The sequence below is a fragment of the Erpetoichthys calabaricus genome, chromosome 8, assembly GCF_900747795.2.
Source record: "Erpetoichthys calabaricus chromosome 8, fErpCal1.3, whole genome shotgun sequence".
Taxonomy (NCBI): domain Eukaryota; kingdom Metazoa; phylum Chordata; class Cladistia; order Polypteriformes; family Polypteridae; genus Erpetoichthys; species Erpetoichthys calabaricus.
The window spans coordinates 67,618,259-67,637,256 of record NC_041401.2 but is presented as its reverse complement, the minus strand read 5'-3'; the positions used below and the strand labels follow the sequence as shown (position 1 = coordinate 67,637,256).

General features: G+C 41.8%; 2 protein-coding genes across 13 annotated transcripts in view; one reads left to right on the top strand and one right to left on the bottom strand.

Moving 5' to 3' along the window:
- The window catches only part of LOC114655592 (tapasin-related protein-like), a 58,455-nt gene that overhangs the window by 30,299 nt on the left and 9,158 nt on the right, over positions 1-18,998 (top strand). Inside the window, exons 8-9 of one of the 3 annotated variants that reach the window (XM_028806699.2) lie at positions 3,416-3,443; positions 4,135-4,891. In XM_028806699.2, coding sequence (XP_028662532.1) covers positions 3,416-3,430 — 15 coding nt within the window. In that variant the 3' untranslated portion in view covers positions 3,431-3,443; positions 4,135-4,891. Of the gene's footprint in view, positions 1-3,415; positions 3,444-4,131; positions 4,892-18,998 lie in introns of those variants that run through there. The other 2 variants (XM_028806698.2, XM_051930967.1) reach the window with 2 other exon arrangements.
- Positions 5,100-18,998, bottom strand: part of rap1gap2a (RAP1 GTPase activating protein 2a) — a 451,901-nt gene continuing 438,002 nt past the window's right edge. For all 10 annotated transcript variants that reach the window (XM_028806691.2, XM_028806692.2, XM_028806694.2 and 7 more), the window contains 4 exons: positions 14,887-15,001; positions 14,521-14,591; positions 7,869-7,912; positions 5,100-7,659 (listed from right to left, as the gene is read on the bottom strand). In XM_028806691.2, the coding sequence (XP_028662524.1) occupies positions 7,904-7,912; positions 14,521-14,591; positions 14,887-15,001 (195 nt within the window). In that variant the 3' untranslated portion in view covers positions 5,100-7,659; positions 7,869-7,903. The remainder of the gene's footprint in view (positions 7,660-7,868; positions 7,913-14,520; positions 14,592-14,886; positions 15,002-18,998) is intronic.

Here is an 18,998-nt window from a genome sequence, read left to right as displayed (position 1 = left end):
TTTGGGGTTTTTGGAGACTTCTTTTGATATGAAATGGTCAGCTCTTGGGCTGAATTTGCTGTGCTGCCCAGTCCTGGAAATTAGCAGTCATTTGAAATCTTCTACACTTGTAGATAATTTTCCTTATGTACTATAGATGACTATTATATAAATGATTATTTAAAAAAAATATGGCAAGCTTTCTAAATCTCTTGCCTGACTCATACGCATCCACTACCTTATTTCTGGAAGCCTTACAGAGTTCTTTTGATCTTGGCATGTTGACACCACACACATCAATAACAAACAGAACACAGACCCTAGATATCTTCAGTTATATTAAGGTAGGTTCCACTTACGCACTCCCTAAGGAGATTCTCTGATCATTGGTCCTAAACTGGAACCCTTTATTCTAATTTTATGGATATGATAAATGTAGGAGTGTACTTACTTTTTCCACATCACACATCTTCATTTTTATTAATTTAGATTATGAGAATGAATACACCAGCGGTTCTCAAACTGTGGGGCGAAGTAACAAAAAAGGGGGCGCGAAGATGAAAACTCGGGTCGCAAATACTTAAAGGCTGAGAAATGCTGGAATACACCATGTCAATTGTACGTGTCATTTGTTCAAGTATATCACCTTTATCTGTAGGCACTGTTTGTATGAAGATCTAACGTAGATAGATAGAACTTTATTTGTCCCCGGAGGAAATTTGGCTTTTTTACAGAAGCTCTTTAAATAAATAAATGCATAAATACATAGATAAATAAGTAAATAAATAAATACATATACACACACACTTTGGTTTGAACACACATCAGAATGAATATAAGCAAGAATTTTAAAATGAAAGAAAAGTTCTGACTTGGCTGTCACAGTCACAGTGAGGCATTAAGCAAACGTATTGCTGTTGGTGTAAGGGACCCCCATACTGTTTCTCGACACACTTCTGCTAAATAATTCATTGGCTGAAAGTCCTCAGTGTTAGTGTATCAGAGAGAGGATGTGCAGGCTTGTTCATAATGGCACTCAGTTTTGTTTTTATTCCCTCGTTTGCTACTACATCAAGGGGGTCCAGCGTGTTTTCTGTAACTGAGTTTGCCCCTTTAATTAGCTTGTTGATTCGGTGGGCCTGTATTGAAGTGAGGTTACCAACCCAGCACACATCAGTGTAGAAAATCACACGGGCCATCACAGAGTTATAGAAGATGTGAAGGATGTCACTTCCCACATTAAAGGAATACAGTCTCCTAAGGAAAAAGAGCCTGCTTTGCCCCTACTTCTATTGTTCCTCTGTGTTCCAAGACCAGTCCAACATGTCATTAATGAGGACCACCAAGTACTTGTAGGAGAGGAACACCTCTACATCCACTCCCAGAATAGTGACTGGACATATAGAAGCTCTTTGGTGCAATGAAAGTCAATCACCAGTTCTTTGGTTTTGCTGATGTTAAAATGCAGACAATTCTCTTTGCATCAAGAAACAACATTCTCCATCTGATTCCCATACTCTGTCTCATCCCCCTTATCAATATACTCCATACAATAAGTGCAGAATCATCTGAGAATTTCTGCAAGTTACATGACCTGATATTATATTTATAGTCTGAGGTGTGAAGTGAATAGAAAATGAGACAGGACTGTTCTTTGTGGTGCTCCAGTGATGTTTACATCCGTATCAAGGATCCTTGAGTCTCACAAACTGTGGTCTGCCTGACAGATAGTCCATTATCCAGGACTCCATAGGCTTCCTTTAATGGGGATGGCTGGGTGGTATTGAATGCACTGGAAAAATCAAAAAACACAATCCTCACAATGCTGCCACCTTTTTGTGGATGAGACTAAGCCTTGTGGGACAGATAGATAATCACATTCTCCACTCCAATCTTTGTCCGATAGGCAAATTGCACTGGGTCCAGGTGGTCTACCACAATATTTGCCTATTCAAATATGCTGAAAAAGTCAACAATTTCCATGGGAAGTACTTGCTTTTTCATGTGACTGTATATGAATCATCAATTGAGGTCATTCAATAATTCATCTCATTCTCTAACTCACTTAATCCAGATCAGGGTCACAGGGGGTGCTGGAGCCTAACCCAGCTAGGGTGTGAGGCAGGAACAGACCCTGGACAGGGCATCATTCTATTGCAGCACTCAGAATGTTTCTTTGTTTTAAGAGATGATTTTGAACATTTGTCAGTGTTATTAAGTGGGAGTTTTTCTAATGACAAAAATGTGTACAGGGTGCTCTGAGATATTCAACCAAAATAGAACTTTCTTGGCAAAATTTCCTTGAACAATAAATATGCCAAATTTAAGCAAAAATGGTTCCTGTGAACCAAGTTGTTTCATGCAGACAGACAAATAGATGTGGAAGTGCTTTTTACATTTTATACAAACATCTTTAAGAAAGATAATGGGTATTACCTTTCTGAAAAATAGGACGGTACAGGTGCAGCATTTTGAATATGTAGTCTTTTTCATTTCTTTTCAGCAGGGGTATAACTTTTTACATTTTTTTCCTAGAGTATATATGTATAGAATATGTAAATAATTCTCACAAAGTCTTATTTCTGCTCCTTTGATCAATTCATGAAGGGCGTGCCAGTTCTTTTAATTATTCATTTCAGGGCAATAGTCCATTAGTTGTTTACTGCAGTTTATCTATCCATCCATTTTCTTTAAAGCATTTTACTGGTCAAGCCTTCCCCTTGAATAAAGCGTACTGCACAGTTAGTGACTTTTTATTGTACGCCAAGTAAATCTCGGGGTATTTTCATACTTACCAAGTGTCGAGGTATCTCAGCATTGAGAGGATGTATGATCACCACACAGAGGGCATTTCAGCTTGGAATTGAACTGATGATCTAAATGCTGTGAGGCAGGTATGCAGTCTGCTTATCCTTTATAATTTAAGCTGTGTAAGCAATATTGAAAATACAGTCCCCACAGTATCACTGACTACATAACACACACACAATTGTGTTCTTTATAATTGTTTGTTTTCCATCCTTTCATATCCCAGACTTACTCACACCATCTGAGCCTCTGAAACAAATCCCAGCAGTGGCAGACATGGGGATTTAGTTGATTTGATTTTCAAATTGCAGAGCTCATCAGGAGACAGTAATTAGCATGGTGGAGATTTATGCACAGCTAAAATGTCACTTTATTCTTTGCTTCTGATTTTTCATTCAGGTCACTGAGGCCACAGTGGAACAACTGAAATGCTGTCTGGGTGTATTTAGTTCATACTGAATTCAAAGTAAAAGTCACACAACCCCCTTTATGACAGTCGGTATAAGAGGGGGATTCACATCATAGCATCGCTTCATATTACTCACAGGTTCTTTGTATACAGATGTTGTTAGTGACGCCTGTCTGTTCAGATGTTGTGTCAAAGCTCTCCTCTTCTATTTTTTTGCAGAGAAAACCTTACTGATGGTTAAAGGAAGGTAAGAGGAAAGGGCTTGTTTTTGGTTGTCATTTTGCCAATGTTGAATCTGATTTATCCATCTTATCATACTATGGGGTCTCTAAATGTGACAGAATTCATTTTAAATCCCAATTTTAAATTTCATTCATGTTTTCAACTGTGACATGGCATCCATAAGAACTAAATCATGGCTTGTTATCCTGTGTAGGAGAATAGCAGAGATCTGAATTTAAATGCAGTCTATGAAGAGCGTACGACCCCCCGTGTTCCATTTTGCCATTCTCTGCTTTAATTTGTGACACAGCTTCCTGCTCCTCATTAGGCTTTTAAAATTCAGTTCTGCATAATGTAGTCATCTGTCGACCTTTTTCACTCATTTCTATGTACATGAATTGTCTTGTAAAGCTGTTTAATGGCAGTTTGTGAGGTACTCTGGTAATAAAAAGATTGATCATAAAAAGAACAGCCAATGCGAAGACCTTAACCTTTGAGAACTAACAATACCAGAAGGAAGCAGGAAGATCGTTGAGTCCTGAGAGAATCTCCTTGAACATAAAAAATACAGTATATGGGAATTCTTTCAGTGAGCATAAATGGTGTGCTGTTAACTTGTGGTAGAAGTTTGAGAGCATTTACGTGAAAGCTCACATAAATATTATGTTCATGTATAGGCACTCGGATCTCACTCGATTTTTGTCTTGTTGCAGTAGGATGCAGATTTCAGCTGGGGCAGTTTGACTGAGGATTGTGGATTTCCAGGGAAGTGGACGCCCTTTTTTCCTTTGAAAGGATGCACATCCTGATTATGGAAATTCTTAATGTTAACTCAAGTTGGCAGAGGCATTGATTATGCCTCCAGTATCTCTGAAAAGCTGGAAGCTATGATGAATTAGAAACACTAAGGTTAAAAATGGGACGTGACAAATTTTACAACAAACCTGCCGCATGCTGTACTGAAGCAAAAAGAAAACAAAGGCCTCGCGGTGCTGTTCCTGCAGCACTGAAGTTAATTAGAAGCTTTGTTTAAAGATGCAGAAGATGATGCTTCAGGAGAGACGCAGTTTTGTTAATTTAATTTTGATTTTTAATTTTTTTTACAGTTTCTGCATTTAGCATTTACAGATCTTGAGAATTATAATTGGGGTGGGGTGTGGTTGTTAGGTACGACTTTTTAGACTTCTACACAATTTGTGCAGAATAGATTTTGAGAAAAATGTTTGCACTGTGAGATCTGAAAAAATAAAATTTCTTTTAAAAAGATTGTGACTAGCTTCCAAAGTATGCATATTTTGTTATGAAAAGGAAGGCATTTTTATTATTTATGAAAAGGAATAATCCTGCCAGAATTAATGACTTAAAGGTGGACTTGTGCACTCATTTTGATGAATTCAACAACAACGCAGTGTTGTGACTGTTTTAAGCTTCATATCAAAGAGTGGGGTTTTCAATAAAAAGCTCTTCTTCCAATGGAGGTGCTGCCTTCTTTTATATTAAACCTTTTTTCAAAAACAGTAAGGCTAAAATGTTCCTGAGCAAAATCTGTGAAAAAAGGTAACGGACTCCTCAGACTTTTACACAAGCACTACCTATGAGATGTGTATGTCTAAGGCATTGTGGCTTTGGAGTAAAAATAATGCAACAATTGTTACATTTAAAAATAACGAAAGAGCACATGTTGACACAAAATACAACATTTTATTATTTATAGCAAATTCTGCATGGACACATTGGATAATACCAAATATACATATACATGATTCTCTCTTTTTAATTTAATTATCTCTTCTTATATGTTTATACAAGACAACAACAGAATGTGGCATTTTGCCAAAAATAACAATAAATTAATTGATATATACAGTACATCGTGTGGATTTGGGGGGCAGCAGCACTTTTGCACACTGCCCAGGTTTTCCTTTTTCTTTTGAGACACATCCCACTGTGCCTCTTTGCTGCAGGCTGCCTCTGTAACTCCCCGAATGTGCTCAGTGAAAGTTGCCAAGTCTGCTGGAATGGGCCTTGGCATCTTGGGCAAGTTGCAGGTGCTACTTGACAGCATTAAGGGTTATTCTTCTAAAATGTGCAAGGAATTTACATTTTGTCTTCCCTCAGTGTTGTTATTAGTGCATCTACTTAAGCTGTGTTTAACAAATGTTGTACATTTTAATTTGTCTTTCTTCTATTCTTGACTGGTTAAATCTCCATTTATTACCCAACATGTTTTTGGCTGTTGACATACATCTCTGTTATAAAATTGTGCCCCAGCTGGGGTCATTGTCACGTGTCTGTCACCAGTAGGGAAACCCTCCCTCCCTGAATGGTCAATTCAGTTCCAACAAGAAACTCTTGAGATACAACTAGTAATTGGAAACTACACAGCACAAGAGACTAGTATAGCGGCAGGCTGTGAAATGTTACAAGACGTTGTACATTTTGAGGATAGGAAGGCTGACCTGTGGGGACACTGGTGCACTTTGTGAATCTACTGTCTGAAAGATTTGGCTATGTAGGCACTCTAGGGATTTGAAACCTTAGAGACATCGATAATTCTACAGAATCTGAAGCATGACAAGCCGAGTATTCTGGCCACAGGGATCACAAGTACTATACACGGCATGAAGAATGTGTGGATGCAGAGCTTGAAAATGCAGCTCAACAGCTAAGTGGACTCTTGGCAGGCTATCAAAGGGCTTCTGCCACCAGGAGACTCAGCTTGTACCTACACTACAGTAAATCTACTTAAGAAAGCTGGCCTCACGCAGGTAGTCAAGTACGTGTTGTTACCGAGGCTCCAACTGTATGGCCTCTCATCTAAGAGTGCATTTTGACACAGGCTTGTGATTGGCAGAATATAATCCACAAATAACAGGAGAAATCACACTGACAAATCTGCTCCACCTACCCAGCGCGAAAGGGAAACTTGGACTTCATCATACAGATAGTCAAAAGCAAGGTGAACAGAATGGATATGAATTTAAAACTGTCTTTATAGAACATGGTCTCAGATTGCAGCATTGTGTTTATTTCAGACTGGGAGAGATGGGCAGGAATAACAACCAATCACAGAATCAGACATTGATTTGTGTAGGATGGAGGTAAACTTTAATGCCATTGAAATACATTGCCAGCTACCATGTTTACACTGTAATCTGCGTGTCATTGGCTTTCATTCTTGCCAAAGACAAATGTGTGAAAATAAATTTGAGACCAATTCACGACAAATAGGGACACAGTGCTAGAGCATGCCCACTGTTTGTTGTCAAAAGTAAAAGAATGTTTCTGATTATCTTGCAGGAAAGCAACCCAACTTCAGGAGTTAGGAAAATTTGAGAAAATCAGGAACACAGCTGGAGATTAACTAAAACCAACAGGCAGGAAGAATATTTAGCAAGTTGTCTAGGCAACATGCTTCATTTTCAGGTGGCATCCATAGGACCATCCTTCCTCCCCCTCCTTTTTGTGCCCTTTGATTGATAAGAGAGGCTGATAAGCATGCCAATTAGCCAAACAACAGGAGTGTCATAAACAGATCTGTAAGGAGGATACACGACAGCCAGATTGAATGTTGCCAGGTTCAGTTAGGGTTTGTAGAGTAGAGGCCTTAAGGCTGAACTGATGACATTACTCTCCACCATAGTATGAATGGTTAAACGGGGAACACCACAGAATAGGCAGACGTGCCCCACAGTCAAGATTTCTTCAGAAAGAAAGAATGAATATAAACCCAGATGAAAATGTTTCTGTTTTTCACATTCAGCACTGAGAAATGTGGTAAACCCTTCTGGAGTTCATCCATAAAATGGGACTTTTCCATAGTCTGAAGAAAATGACACAAGCCAAAATCTTCCTGGAAGCCCTTAAGGGACTGATATGTGATGTGTGTTGATTCTGTTAACACCTACTGCTATATTTTCTTACAGGCTTTGACTTTAGATGTATACATCTTAAACATGTTATGGACTTCGAGCGGTTTCATGGTGGCCACAGGGGCCAGGTTGTCTCCAGTATCATCTCAAGTTTGCATTTGTGATGTGATTGTGCAAACACCTTCCTGAGTTCCAGTCTCTTCTCCATATGTACTTAAAACAGCCTTGTATGCTTCTGTGCTACACACCTGAACCTCTCCGGTTATGTGTGGAAACAGCAGCAGGCAGATGTTGTTGTATAGAAGGCGCAGCAACGACAAGTTTATTATGGATCTTGCACGACCCAATCAAATTCACTCATTCAGCAGTCTGTAATAACAAAACACAAATATCTGTCAACAGAAGGCTGCATATGCCTAGCATGGCAGTATCTAGAATGTGACTAAATATGAATGCTACACTTGTTCCATCACTGGAAAAGAGAAGTTTGACTGACACCTTCAGAGCTTCAAGACAGCTTAACACAAAATAATCAGAAATTAAATTTGTGCAGAGTCTGCAACATAAGTGTTACTAACCTTGATTTTTGGAGACATGCCTCCAGCAGTCCGTGCTAGTGTCCCTGTGAAAGACATAAGCAGCAGGTCAGTCAGGCACCATCAACACATGCAGCGGGCACCCAACTGTACAATAAAGCACTGGCACCTCATTTTGTACTCCCAGGCTGTGGAAAGAGATCCCCCACAATCATGCATACTAATCCCTGTAATAATAAAAAACACATGCTTATTCAATGTTTTTGTTTTTTGGCCTACAGATCAATTTTTGAGGTTTAATTTTCATATGGACTCATTTTGAAAAAGTTTATTTTTCTTACCATTTTTGTGTTTCTTTGTTTAAGCGATGCTACTGAGATGTGTTACATGACCTTATGGTTTCATTTATGACACCTTGATTATAATCCTATAAATAAGCACCAGTTTTAGTATGCATTACCCCTCGGTGGGTGAACGTATAGTTTGTCATAGCAGAGTTAGCTGATTTTCTAAGTAGGCCCTAGCGTTAGGTTTGTTTCTTGGTTTCTCACTCTCGTTTTGCCCAAAACATCTGCTCTTTAGTCCTGATTTTATCCCTGGCTACTACTTTGTCTAAGAAAACCGTCTCTTGGTCTTTTGTTTACACACAAGAAACCTTGGGACACTTTGTGTGTCTCATAACGCTCCCAATTTACTGATGTTGTGGCGTCTCTTGCAAACACACTTCCTTAACAAAGCATCTTGGGAGGGCTCAGACCTTCTACTCCTCTGCTCTTCTCCTGGAAATCTGAAGCTGTTTTCACCCAATTAGCCATTAAGCAATTTGAGTTCCTTTTTTGAATTCTTATTTTGTGACTAATATAGTACTACAGCCTGCTTTATTGTAAATTTTAATTTGGTCTTTATGAAATAGGATTTGCTTAAAAATAAAAATAAATTAACAAACAATGAAGACTCACTAATGTGCTTGTCTTGGAGTCTTTTATGTATGTTATTATCCAGTTGATGCTTGGAACCGGACAGTTCTATTTAATTTCAAAAGCAGCAGGGGCGTGGTGGTGCTCAAACATAAAGAATGCTTGCAGTCGCCTCCAGTTTGCCCTCTGGTGGTCGTTGCGAGTGTCAACTTGATGATAACATGCATACAAGACCGTAAGATCACCCCCCTCCCTACCCAGAAGGGGGTGGGGTTAGGGCTGATTTCACCCTACAGTATTTTTAGTCGACCAATGAGAAACATGTGTACTAAGTTTCATGAAAATCGCTCCAGCTGTTTGGAAGTGATGCTCGAACATACATACATATGCACACACATACATTGACTTTTATATAAATAGATTGCTTGCTATTTTAAATGTTATCACTTAGAATTGAATTAAAAATGTGTAGAGAAACCAAAGTGCAGGGCAAGAGTTTCTGATTTGTATGTTGAGCAGCATACCCCTCCTTGAACCGCCACCTTATCGTGGTGGAGGGGTTTGTGTGTCCCAATGATCCTAGGAGCTCTGTTGCCCGGGGCTTTATGCCCCTGGTAGGGCCACCCAAGGCAAACTGGTCCTAGGTGAGGGATGAGACAAAGTGCGGTTCACCATAACCTCCTATGCGCGGCACAACTGTGAAACTGCTCTGCTACGGGTAACCAATGATTTGCTTATGGCAGCAGACTCTGGACAAACCAGCATATTAATTCTGTTAGACCTCAGTGCAGCATTTGACACAGTCAGACATGACATTCTACTGTCCAGAATGGAGAACATGCTGGGTATCTCTGGCACTGCCCTCCAGTGGCTCAAGTCCTATCTGACTGATAGGCAAGAGTTTGTTAGTCTTGGCAAGAGCAGATCCAGCTCAGCGCCAGTCACACAAAGAGTCCCTCAAGGCTCTGTCCTCGGTCCTCTGCTTTTCTGTATTTACATACTTCCCCTTGGCTATATCATCCGTAGCTATGGACTGGGTTATCATTTTTATGCAGATGATACTCAACTCTACTTCAATGTTAAAAGTGGAACTTCATCAGAGCTTTCTCAGCTCACAACCTGCCTTAGTGAAATTAAAACCTGGATGGAGCAGAACTCTTTAAAATTAAATTGCAATAAAACTGAATTCCTGCAAATTGGGACTAAAATGCAACTTAATAAAATGAGCTCCTTCCCAGTCTATCTTGGCGGTGATCTCATCAGACCTGCCTCTACTGTAAAAAATCTTGGTGTCATTTTTGATTCCTCCCTCTCTTATTCCGCCCACATAAATCACATTAAGAAATTTTCTTACTTTCACCTCCGTAACATATCCGTGTTTGCTCCTTCCTCTCCTTCTCTAATGCTGAGAAACTTGTCCATACTTTTATCACATCCCGCATCGATTATTGTAATTCCCTACTGGCAGGTGCCCCTTCTATTCTTATATCACAGCTCCAGCTTATTCAAAACTCAGCTGCAAGAGTCCTTACTCGAACCAGCAGCAGCGAGCACATCACACCCATCCTGCTCCATCTTCACTGGCTCCCTGTGTCCTACAGAATCGAATATAAAATCCTACTAATAACCTACAAAGCCTTAAATAACCTCGCGCCAAACTACATCAGTGACCTACTCCATCACTATGTGCCTGTCCGCCCACTAAGGTCCTCTGATTCTGGCAATCTTGTTGTACCCCACACTAATCTACACTCCATGGGTGACAGGGCCTTCAGCTGTATAGCGCCCAGACTCTGGAATGACCTACCAAAATTAATCAGGTCAGCTGACTCCATGAATTCTTTTAAAAAACAACTCAAAACTCATCTGTTCAGGAAGGCTTTTAGCTCTACTTGACTTTATTACCCTTCTCTCAGTTTACTTCTCTGTTAAGATGCTCATGTAACTTGTGTGTGTGTGTGTGTGCTAGACCATCAATTATGTTGTCTGTTTTTTTTTTATCAGAATTCACTGTCTTAATCTTCTTTATTTACTTATCTGGTTTGTACAATGCTATATACTGTACTGTAATCATGGATTGTCCATAACGAACACCATGTTCAAGCATAGGGGTGTTCATATGTGCACTTGGCATCAGGACACCCTAGGCCTCAGTTCGATGATCGACTTTGTGGTCGTGTCGTCGGACTTGCGGCCACATGTCTTGGACACTCGGGTAAAGAGAGGGGCGGAGCTGTCAACTGATCACCACCTGAGTTGGCTCCGATGGTGGGGGAGGATGCCGGTCAGGCCTGGTAGGCCCAAACGTGTTGTGAGGGTCTGCTGGGAACATCTGACAGAGCCCAATGTCAGAAGTAGCTTCAACTCCCACCTCCGGCAGAAATTCGACCACGTTCCGAGGGAGGTGGGGGACATTGAGTCCGAATGGGCCATGTTCCGTGCCTCTATTGTTGAGGCGGCTGACCGGAGCTGTGGCCATAAGGTGGTCGGTGCCTGTTGTGGCGGCAATCCCCGAACCCATTGGTGGACACCGGCGGTGAGGGATGCTGTCAAGCTGAAGAAGGAGTCCTACCGGTCCCTTTTGTCCTGTGGGACTCTGGAGGCAGCTGATAGGTACCGGCAGGCCAAGCGGAATGTGGCTTCGGTGGTGGCTGAGGCAAAAACTTGGGCATGGGAGGAGTTTGGGGAGGCCATGGAGAACGACTTTCAGACGGCTTCGAGGAGATTCTGGTCCACCGTCCGACGTCTCAGGAGGGGGAAGCAGTGCAGTGTCAACACTGTATATGGTGGGGATGGTGTGCTGCTGACTTCGACTCGGGACGTTGTGGGTCGGTGGGGGGAGTACTTCGAAGACCTCCTCAATCCCACTAACATGCCTTCCAATGAGGAAGTACAGCCTGGGAACTCGGAGGTGGGCTCCCCCATCTCTGGGACTGAGGTCACTGAGGTGGTCAAAAAACTCCTTGGTGGCAGGGCCCCGGGGGTGGATGAGATACGCCCGGAGTTCCTCAAGGCTCTGGATGTTGTAGGACTGTCTTGGTTGACACGTCTCTGCAACATCGCATGGACATCAGGGACAGTGCCTCTGGATTGGCAGACTGGGGTGGTGGACCCCCTCTTTAAGAAGGGAGACCGGAGGGTGTGTTCCAACTACAGAGGGATCACACTCCTCAGCCTCCCTGGAAAAGTCTATTCAGGGGTTCTGGAGAGGAGGGTCCGTCGGATAGTTGAACCTCAGATTCAGGAGGAACAGTGTGGTTTTCGTCCTGGTCGCGGAACAGTGGACCAGCTCTACACCCTTAGCAGAGTCCTGGAGGGTGCATGGGAGTTCGCCCAACCAGTCTACATGTGTTTTGTGGACTTAGAAAAGGCGTTCGACCGTGTCCCTCGGGGAATCCTGTGGGGGGTGCTCCAGGAGTTTGGGGTACCGGACCCCCTGATAAGGGCTGTTCGGTCCCTGTACAACCGGTGTCAGGGCTTGGTCCGCATTGCCGGCAGTAAGTCGAACCCGTTTCCAGTGAGAGTTGGACTCTGCCAGGGCTGCCCTTTGTCACCGATTCTGTTCATAACTTTTATGGACAGAATTTCTAGGCGCAGCCAGGGTGTTGAGGGGGTCCAGTTTGGAGGACTCAGGATTTGGTCACTGCTTTTTGCAGATGATGTTGTCCTGTTTGCTTCATCAGGCTGTGATCTTCAGTTCTCCCTGGATCGGTTCGCAGCTGAGTGTGAAGCGGCTGGAATGGGAATCAGCACCTCCAAATCCGAGACCATGGTCCTCAGCCGGAAAAGGGTGGAGTGGCCTCTCAGGGTTGGGAGCGAGATCCTGCCCCAAGTGGAGCAGTTCAAGGATCTCAGGGTCTTGTTCACGAGTGAAGGAAGAATGGAGCGTGAGATCGACAGGCGGATTGGTGCGGTGTCCGCAGTGATGCGGGCTCTGCATCGGTCTGTCGTGGTGAAAAAGGAGCTGAGCCATAAGGCAAAGCTCTCAATTTACCAGTCGATCTATGTTCCTACCCTCACCTATGGTCATGAGCTATGGGTAGTGACCGAAAGAACGAGATCGCGAATACAAGTGGCTGAAATGAGTTTCCTCCGCAGGGTGTCTGGGATCTCCCTTAAAGATAGGGTGAGAAGCTCAGTCATCCGGGAGGGGCTCAGAGTAGAGCCGCTGCTCCTCCGCATCGAGAGGAGTCAGATGAGGTGGCTCAGGCATCTGATCAGGATGTCTCCTGGACGCCTCCCTGGTGAGGTGTTCCGGGCACGTCCAACTGGGAGGAGGCCCTGGGGAAGACCCAGGACACGCTGGAGGGACTATGTCTCCGGGCTGTCCTGGGAACGCCTCGGGATTCGCCTGGAAGAGCTAGAAGAAGTGGCCATGGAGAGGGAAGTCTGGGCATCTCTGCTCAAGCTGCTGCCCCCGCGACCCGACCTTGGATAAGTGGAAGAGGATGGATGGATGGATGTTGAGCGGCATTTTTTTGTTCTCCAGACGTGCAATTTTCCCATTTCAGATTGCAGAGAGTCGCATATTGGCAACGTTAGATAATACAATTGTCTGTCTGTTTCATTCTGAGTACTTTATGTGGAGAGTCGCAGGCCTGTCTGACAGGCCAAGATTAAGAGCCATAGAAATGCATGGTTGCTCATACCAGGACAATTCAGACATGCCAATCACCCAACATTTTGAGAAGGGTAAAGTAACTGGGATACCTGAAGGAAGCTCATATGGGCACAAGGAAAACATACGAAGTCCACCTGGGCATTGTGAACTCAATCAGGGTCCCTGGATCTGGGAGAAAGTAATGCTAACCACTGTGCCACCAAGCTGCCTTCAATGAGAATCATCTAAAATATTGAGCTCACAAAGATTATACCTTTTTGACAAGTAGGTAACAACATATTATATCACCTGGCCAGTGCCACTTTGCATGACATTTGTGTGAGGAGAACAGGCAATAAATCTAATGCAGACTGTTAGGCCTCCACACAGGATTCTAACTTTAACCGTGTAGTTTCTTTCACAGTAGGAAGTGTAACACAAAACAATCAAACGTCATGAAACACTGACATTTTGGGCAAACTGCTGTCTTCTAAAATGTAGCACATATTCCGATAATGGAACTATATGCTATGGCCTTCTCTAGGGAGAGAGAGGTTGGGAGCATGCACTGATACAGCATGTTGCCGCACCCACCACACGACAAACCATTTCAGCATCTGTGAAGTCGTGCAACGGGCGACACCTCAGCACCACACTAGTTTGAATTAAATGGAACAGTGTGAGGTATTTTAAAGATGCCAATCTTGCCACCAACTCCCGAATTTACCCTTGTAAGTTGGAGGACCTCCTTGCAGGGCTGGATGCAGGTTAACATCATACCCAGGATGGAACAATTGCAGGTTAAGGGCCTTGCTTAAGGGCCCATCGGAGTGGAATCACTTCTGGCATTTATGGGATTCGAACCGGTAACTTCCGATTGCGCCATTCTCTAAATACATCAAAATTTATAATTATATTAAATCTATGGCTCTTTAAGAACAGCTTTTTATGAGAGTATTTTTCTCCTCTATTAAAATCATTAAAACCTGGACAGAATCCATTGTGGAGGAATGGTGACTGATCCCTGCAGACCTTTTTTTAATCTCCATCAGTGCTGCTCTGCCCACTTCTCTTGAAACACTGCCATTAAGTTTCCATTTTTTTGTTACTATCAACATGTAAACAGTCCAGTGAGTTTTTGGTAAATTTGGCCTTCAGATGGCAAAGGGATACTCACGCTGCCAGAGTGGGATAGCTTGTCAAATCTGAACTTCAAATTGGATCTTGGAGAGGTTTTGGTCTTCCCTTCTACAATATATAAAAAAATAAAAAAAGATTCATGGAGGGAGTAGGTCAAACACTTCAAAGCCAAAACATTTCTCCTCTGTTGTCTTTTGTTTCTTGTATCTTCTTAACCTGCTCCCGACACCAGTAATTTACCTTATGGTGCTCCTACACTGATGTTTGTGTAACAAACAAAGCTGCATTAGTATTAATATTATCATTTCATCATGGCTGTGTGTTAAAGATGCTGTATTAACATAGGTAGGAGATGCCAGGATAGGTCATCATTTTGAGACAGTCTCTTCCCTTGCACACTCACCTGTGGGACTACGACACATGATGACTGGTGTGAGGGGTGCCGGACTTTCACTGCTCGAGGGACTGTACACAAAGGTATCAGTGCGGAACGGGGAGGCCACTAATGGTTGACTGTTCTGGAAGAAAGAGGAAGGATCATTCAGTCATGGTAGACATGCACTTGATATTTGTCAGGTATGTCATTTTCTGTCCCGGTGGACACCCTACAATTAAACTCGAGGGAGGGAAAAAGCATTTCATGTAAATTGAAAAAAGTCATTCAGACACACCTTGCAAGGCTAAAAGGTGTATGTGCACCTTACTGCTATGCAGGGCAGTCTTTAGAAGGTATAAGGGGAGCAAGAAGGAGAGTGGTGGATCAAGTGAAGAGACAATATGCTTGAGAGTAAATTTTAAAGTCGAAGGCAACACAGCATCCACACCGTTGAGAAGGGGATTGAGCCGGCTTTGTGGAGCTGCCATTTATTAGCATAAGTGTGTGGTGGAGGAACGTAATACAAGCTATAATGTGCTAGTGAGACCTCAATATACAAAACAGTACGCGATTCTGGTCACTAGACTACCAAAAAACAAACCCACACTAGAAGATATGAGAAACTTTAAGGGTATGAGTGACTTGACTAAATGAAATAAATGTGTCTGCCAGTGCGTTTGAGAGGGGAATAATTGACACACAGCTTAACTTACTTTCTGTTAATTTCTTTTCTATCCATCTTTTCCTGAAAATCAGACATCTTGAATGTCAAATTTGCTGGATTCCAAAGCTGACAGATCTAATGATAGGCTAGAAGATCCCAGAATTTCATTAAAAGCAATGAACTTGGCTTCTGTGTCAATGATAACACAACTGTACACTACCCAGGGAGGTAGGCATCTTACGTGGTTCCCCAACCCAAAGTACATCTGAAACTATAACACACATGTACAGCAGCCATCACATTGGGTGTTACAGGAAATGATGGAAAATACTTTTCAGTACTGTCTTTTCCCAGTCCCCAACACACACAACATTATCTTGACATTGCGCTATGATTCTAAAGATTATCCTAACTGATAAGAAGTTGCTTGTCCCTTCCGCCCTGTGTTAAGATAAGTGGTGTGAGATGTAATTACAGACTGAATTGGGATGCCGCCTTCAAAGAATATTTGTTAATGTTAGGAAATAATAAATCTCATTTCTTGTTCCTGGTCCACATTTCCTGGCAGTCACACGCCTCATTTTTGTGGTTAGCTGTTACACTGGTTTAAACTTCTGAGTTACACTTACTATTATCTCTAAATAGGATTGACCTCTTATTGCTTAAGTTTAATGTTAATGGTTAATCATGCCCTCTTGTTACCTACAGTGGCCTCATATTCATACAAGTCTGACTCATTGTGACTGTAGAGCTGCCATTTTCTATTGGTTGTCAGACCAGGCTCATCTACAGTGATCATTTGTGTATGGGACACCATTGATAAAAAAAAAGTCGTTATAGGACAAGAAGACATTTAGTGTATCCTGTGAAAGCAAAAATGCATATTTCATAAAAGACAAAGGGTTCTGTGAAGGGGGGACCGAAAGGGGAGCAACTTGAAAAGGATTCATCACTTTCATAAGGTGCCTTATCATTTAATTTGAATCCAACCACTGCACATGTCAGACGAGTAGGCCTGATGTTGTATTCTTATATGGGTTTGTGAGCTGTGCCCAGTCTCAGAACTTAATATTTTCTTATATATTTGGTGTATTGGTTGTGGTAGTAGTAGTAGTAGGGTTACCACTTGTACAGATTATAATGATGCAGAAAAGATGGTCTTTCTTACTCATGCAAGGCTTATAAGCCTAACTGTCTTTGGTTAAAATTGACTATAATCATGTCGAGACAGTTACGTTAAGTATGCAGTGTTTTCTGGGATTGCTCATAGTTAAAAGTGGTTGCACAGATGTCTGCTAAGAAAAGAATAGAACATTGGGCCAGAGTTGTAAGCAAGTGGTTTGTCATTTTAATGGACTCTTATTGAGTAACGTCTCTGCTTTAGCGATTTTTAGAACCTTTTTTTGCATATCTTGCTAAAGTTGCATTATCTATAAAAGAAAGTGCCCTTAATTAATTAATAAGAATTGTCTGTCAACCTGCCATGGCTCCTTAATGCCTTTCTCCTGTAAAGCTGTTACATTGATTAATTTCGTATTGGTTCCAGTTCTTAGTTGTTTAGGGTGGAGTGGTGGCTGTGAGGCTGGGGATCTGCACCAGCAATTGGAAGGTCACCAGTTCTAATTCCATAAATGCCATAAGTGACTCTACTCTGTTGGGCCCCTGAGCATCGCCCTTAACCTGCAATTGCTCTGTCCTGGGTATGACGTTAATCTAATCAACTGGCAGATTAGGTCCTCCAACTTGAAGGGAGGATTGGCACTTGAGGATTGGCACTCAAGCCACTGTAAAAAAACTCACACTCACAGTGTGTTGCTGAGGTGTCACCCGTTGCACCATTCCACTCAGATCTCAGTCCAGGTGGTTTGCTGTGTGGTGGGTGTGGCAATGCGCTGTAATCAGCGAATGCTCCCAGCCTCTCTTAGTTCTTTAAGAAAGTGAAACTCTTACATGCATGTCTGACAAATAGTGATGTGTGAACCCTGCTGAAGTCACTTTGCTGCGCATTCAGCGAAATTGCAGAAATATTCAGGAACTTCGCTAATTCCACAAAATGCACTGACGTCAATGGGGAGGGAGGAACTAAACTAGTTTTGAGTGGATTATAATGGTAGAATGGTCTTTTAAGTGTCCCTGCAGTCAACTGAAGAGTCTGCCAACTATGCTGGACTGCTCAGTGGGCAGAGCTGTGGGGCAGCAATACTAAGCACTGCACGCCCCTGCCTCAACAAACGACGCAGACAGAACGATGACCACAAATAAAATACAATTGGCCACAATAAGTAAAAAGATACATTATATACACTGTATATTGTGTGTGTGTGTATATATATATATATATATATATACACACACAGTATATATATGTTATAAATATAAATATGTAGTGCAAGCCAATCTTGGAGTACCAGCAGCCCTATAAGGGAAGAGGGCTTGACCTTACAGTTTAAACCATAAAGCTGCACTGGAAAAAAATGTTAATCTAGGGCAAATTCCCAGGAAAATATTTGGGGAACAAGATCACTGACAAACACACCATATTTACTGCAAAAAATGCTTTAACGAATTTTGCTGATCAACACTACTGACCAACATGCAACATGTTGCCAATCTTTGGTCATGATGAGGGTGGGCTCATGTTTAGTGCTGTTGGTGCATGCACACATTTCTTTGTAGCTTTTCAAAACCAAAAAGAAAAGCAGCTTTTGAATACAGACCTGACTTAAATGCTAAGCTGGTACTAAATTAAAAGGGATACAAAACAAACTTCCTTTATAATGCTGATCCTTTACAAAATATTTGTTTGATTTCTTAGGATATTCCCATTATTATTATTGTTATCATTATTGTAAATTGAGGTGATTTAAAGGATTAGGACAGGGGTCGGCAACCTTTCAGCGGTGTTGTGCCAAACCTGTGTTACAATGTTATTCCATGTGCTGACATAATTCTACCAATTTTGTTATATATGGTATCAAAATTGGTCCAGTTATAATAGGCTTCAAGAGTATATACTTTTGAAGCCCATTATAACCGGATCTTATATTATTGCTCATTCAACATTTTAAAATACATGGGATCATATGTGAAAAGAATGTATTGTCAAATGTATGTATGACTACATTCGGTGGCTTTATTTTTGGTTCCAATTATTTGACTAAAATAAGTAGTTTATTTCTTAAAGCCAGAAACAGCCCTTTTTATAGCTTCATTTTCCTCATCAGAGTTTTTAAACATGGACTAATGTTTAGTTTGATAATGTCCTACTTGACGTACGACACATGACACTTTCGCAGCACGATCCTTTTGTTGTACAAATCCATATTCATTTGTTCAAGAGTCTTGAAAAGAGAGAACATCAAGTTTTTGTCTTTTATGAGTCATTTTAGGGCAGTATGTTACTTACTAATAATGAGGTTTGTTTTAACGTACCACAGCCTGCACTGAACACATGCTTTCCCTTTACATGCGAGTC